The following is a 1,296-nucleotide window of genomic DNA, read 5'->3' on the forward strand; positions in this document are numbered from 1 at the left end:
TTTTTTTTCGTCCCTATCGCATTTGTTTTCTCGCCGCTCACTACTACACCGCTGATTTTTTTTTAATTTCAAGAGTTCCTCTAGCGCCGTTCGCACTCTCAGAACCGCCTCGGTGCCGCGGTTGAACTCCGCGTTTCGGAAGAGATGGGTAATCACGGGGGATTTAGAGCCGAGCCGGGACGACGTTTTCCTGGCAGAACTTTGGCGCGGCCAAGCTTTGTCTGAGGAAGCTCCACCTGAAGCCCCAACTTCGGCCTCACCTTTCAGCTTGGGCCACCCAGACCTTGGGAAGGAGCCCTCGCGGAACGAAAAAAGTCATCGGCCTTCTCGAGGCGAAAACATTTTATATCCTCTGGTTGGTTGTCACCGTCCCCAGCCCCGGTGTGCGTGTCGTGAGGTAAAGAGCTCACCAAGCTTGTTTTCAGGTGGAGCTTCCTTGGCTTTTTCTTTCTTTTTGTTTAATTTTTTTTATTTTTGCGTTGTAACTAGCTTCTTATCAGCCTAAGAGCAGAGAAGCCGGGGTTGGGGATGGGCTCTTGCGGCTCCTTCCTCTTCTTCCTGCATCTGTTCGCCACGGGGCGTTTCTGCACCTGGAGGAGATGGAGAAGCGAGCGTGGGTGGGATGGTCCCGTGCGTGCTTCATCCTTGGAGGGTGCCCTCTCATTCCTCGCCGACTAACTGGGCACCTTCGCCCGGGAGCAGGAAAAAAACCACCTGGTTGGGGGTTTCCCGTAATTTTAGAAGCTTCCTACCAACCTCGGCGTGCCGCAGCTGATAGAAGGAGCCTTGAATCCCCTCAAACCCCCCCAAATCCGCGGCACGACGCCTTAAAAAATCTGAGACCGTAGCGCGAGAAGGAGCTGAGCTGCCCCCGGACGCCTTGAGTGGTTTCCGTCTCCCTTCATCGAGTCGCTTCTTAACGCCGAACGAGGGATCGTGCCCCTCGTTTGCGAAGGTTTCGGGGGTTCCTCTCGCCCGGCGGGGACGGGGGGGTTCCTTCTCCCTGGGAAAGCCCCCGCCGGGTTGGTTTCGGATGGGGATTGGAAAGCGCATGAGCGCGGCTGCCGGCAGGTCAGCGCACGCCGGCGCGTGGGAGGTGGGTGCTCCCCGAGGGGGGAAGAGCCGGGCTCTGACATCCCCCTGGGGGCTGCTCTGCCCTTTTTGTGCCTTTGCCGCTGATGGTGTCCCCCTGTCGATCTGTGTCCCCGCAGGATGGACAGGATGACGGAAGACGCTCTGCGCCTCAACCTCTTGAAACGGAGCTTGGACCAAGCAGACGATCGCGATGACGTCCTG

At 57.8% G+C, this 1,296-nt stretch overlaps 1 protein-coding gene across 1 annotated transcript in view; it reads left to right on the forward strand.

Moving 5' to 3' along the window:
• Positions 1–1,212: 1,212 nt before the first annotated feature.
• GATAD2B (GATA zinc finger domain containing 2B) overlaps positions 1,213–1,296 on the forward strand; it is a gene marked incomplete at its 3' end in the record, with an annotated part of 7,098 nt that continues 7,014 nt past the window's right edge. The window contains exon 1 of the mRNA XM_009876023.1: positions 1,213–1,290. Coding sequence (XP_009874325.1) covers positions 1,213–1,290 — 78 coding nt within the window. The remainder of the gene's footprint in view (positions 1,291–1,296) is intronic.

Source organism: Apaloderma vittatum, unplaced genomic scaffold (assembly GCF_000703405.1).
Source record: "Apaloderma vittatum isolate BGI_N311 unplaced genomic scaffold, ASM70340v1 scaffold28480, whole genome shotgun sequence".
Taxonomy (NCBI): Eukaryota; Metazoa; Chordata; class Aves; order Trogoniformes; family Trogonidae; genus Apaloderma; species Apaloderma vittatum.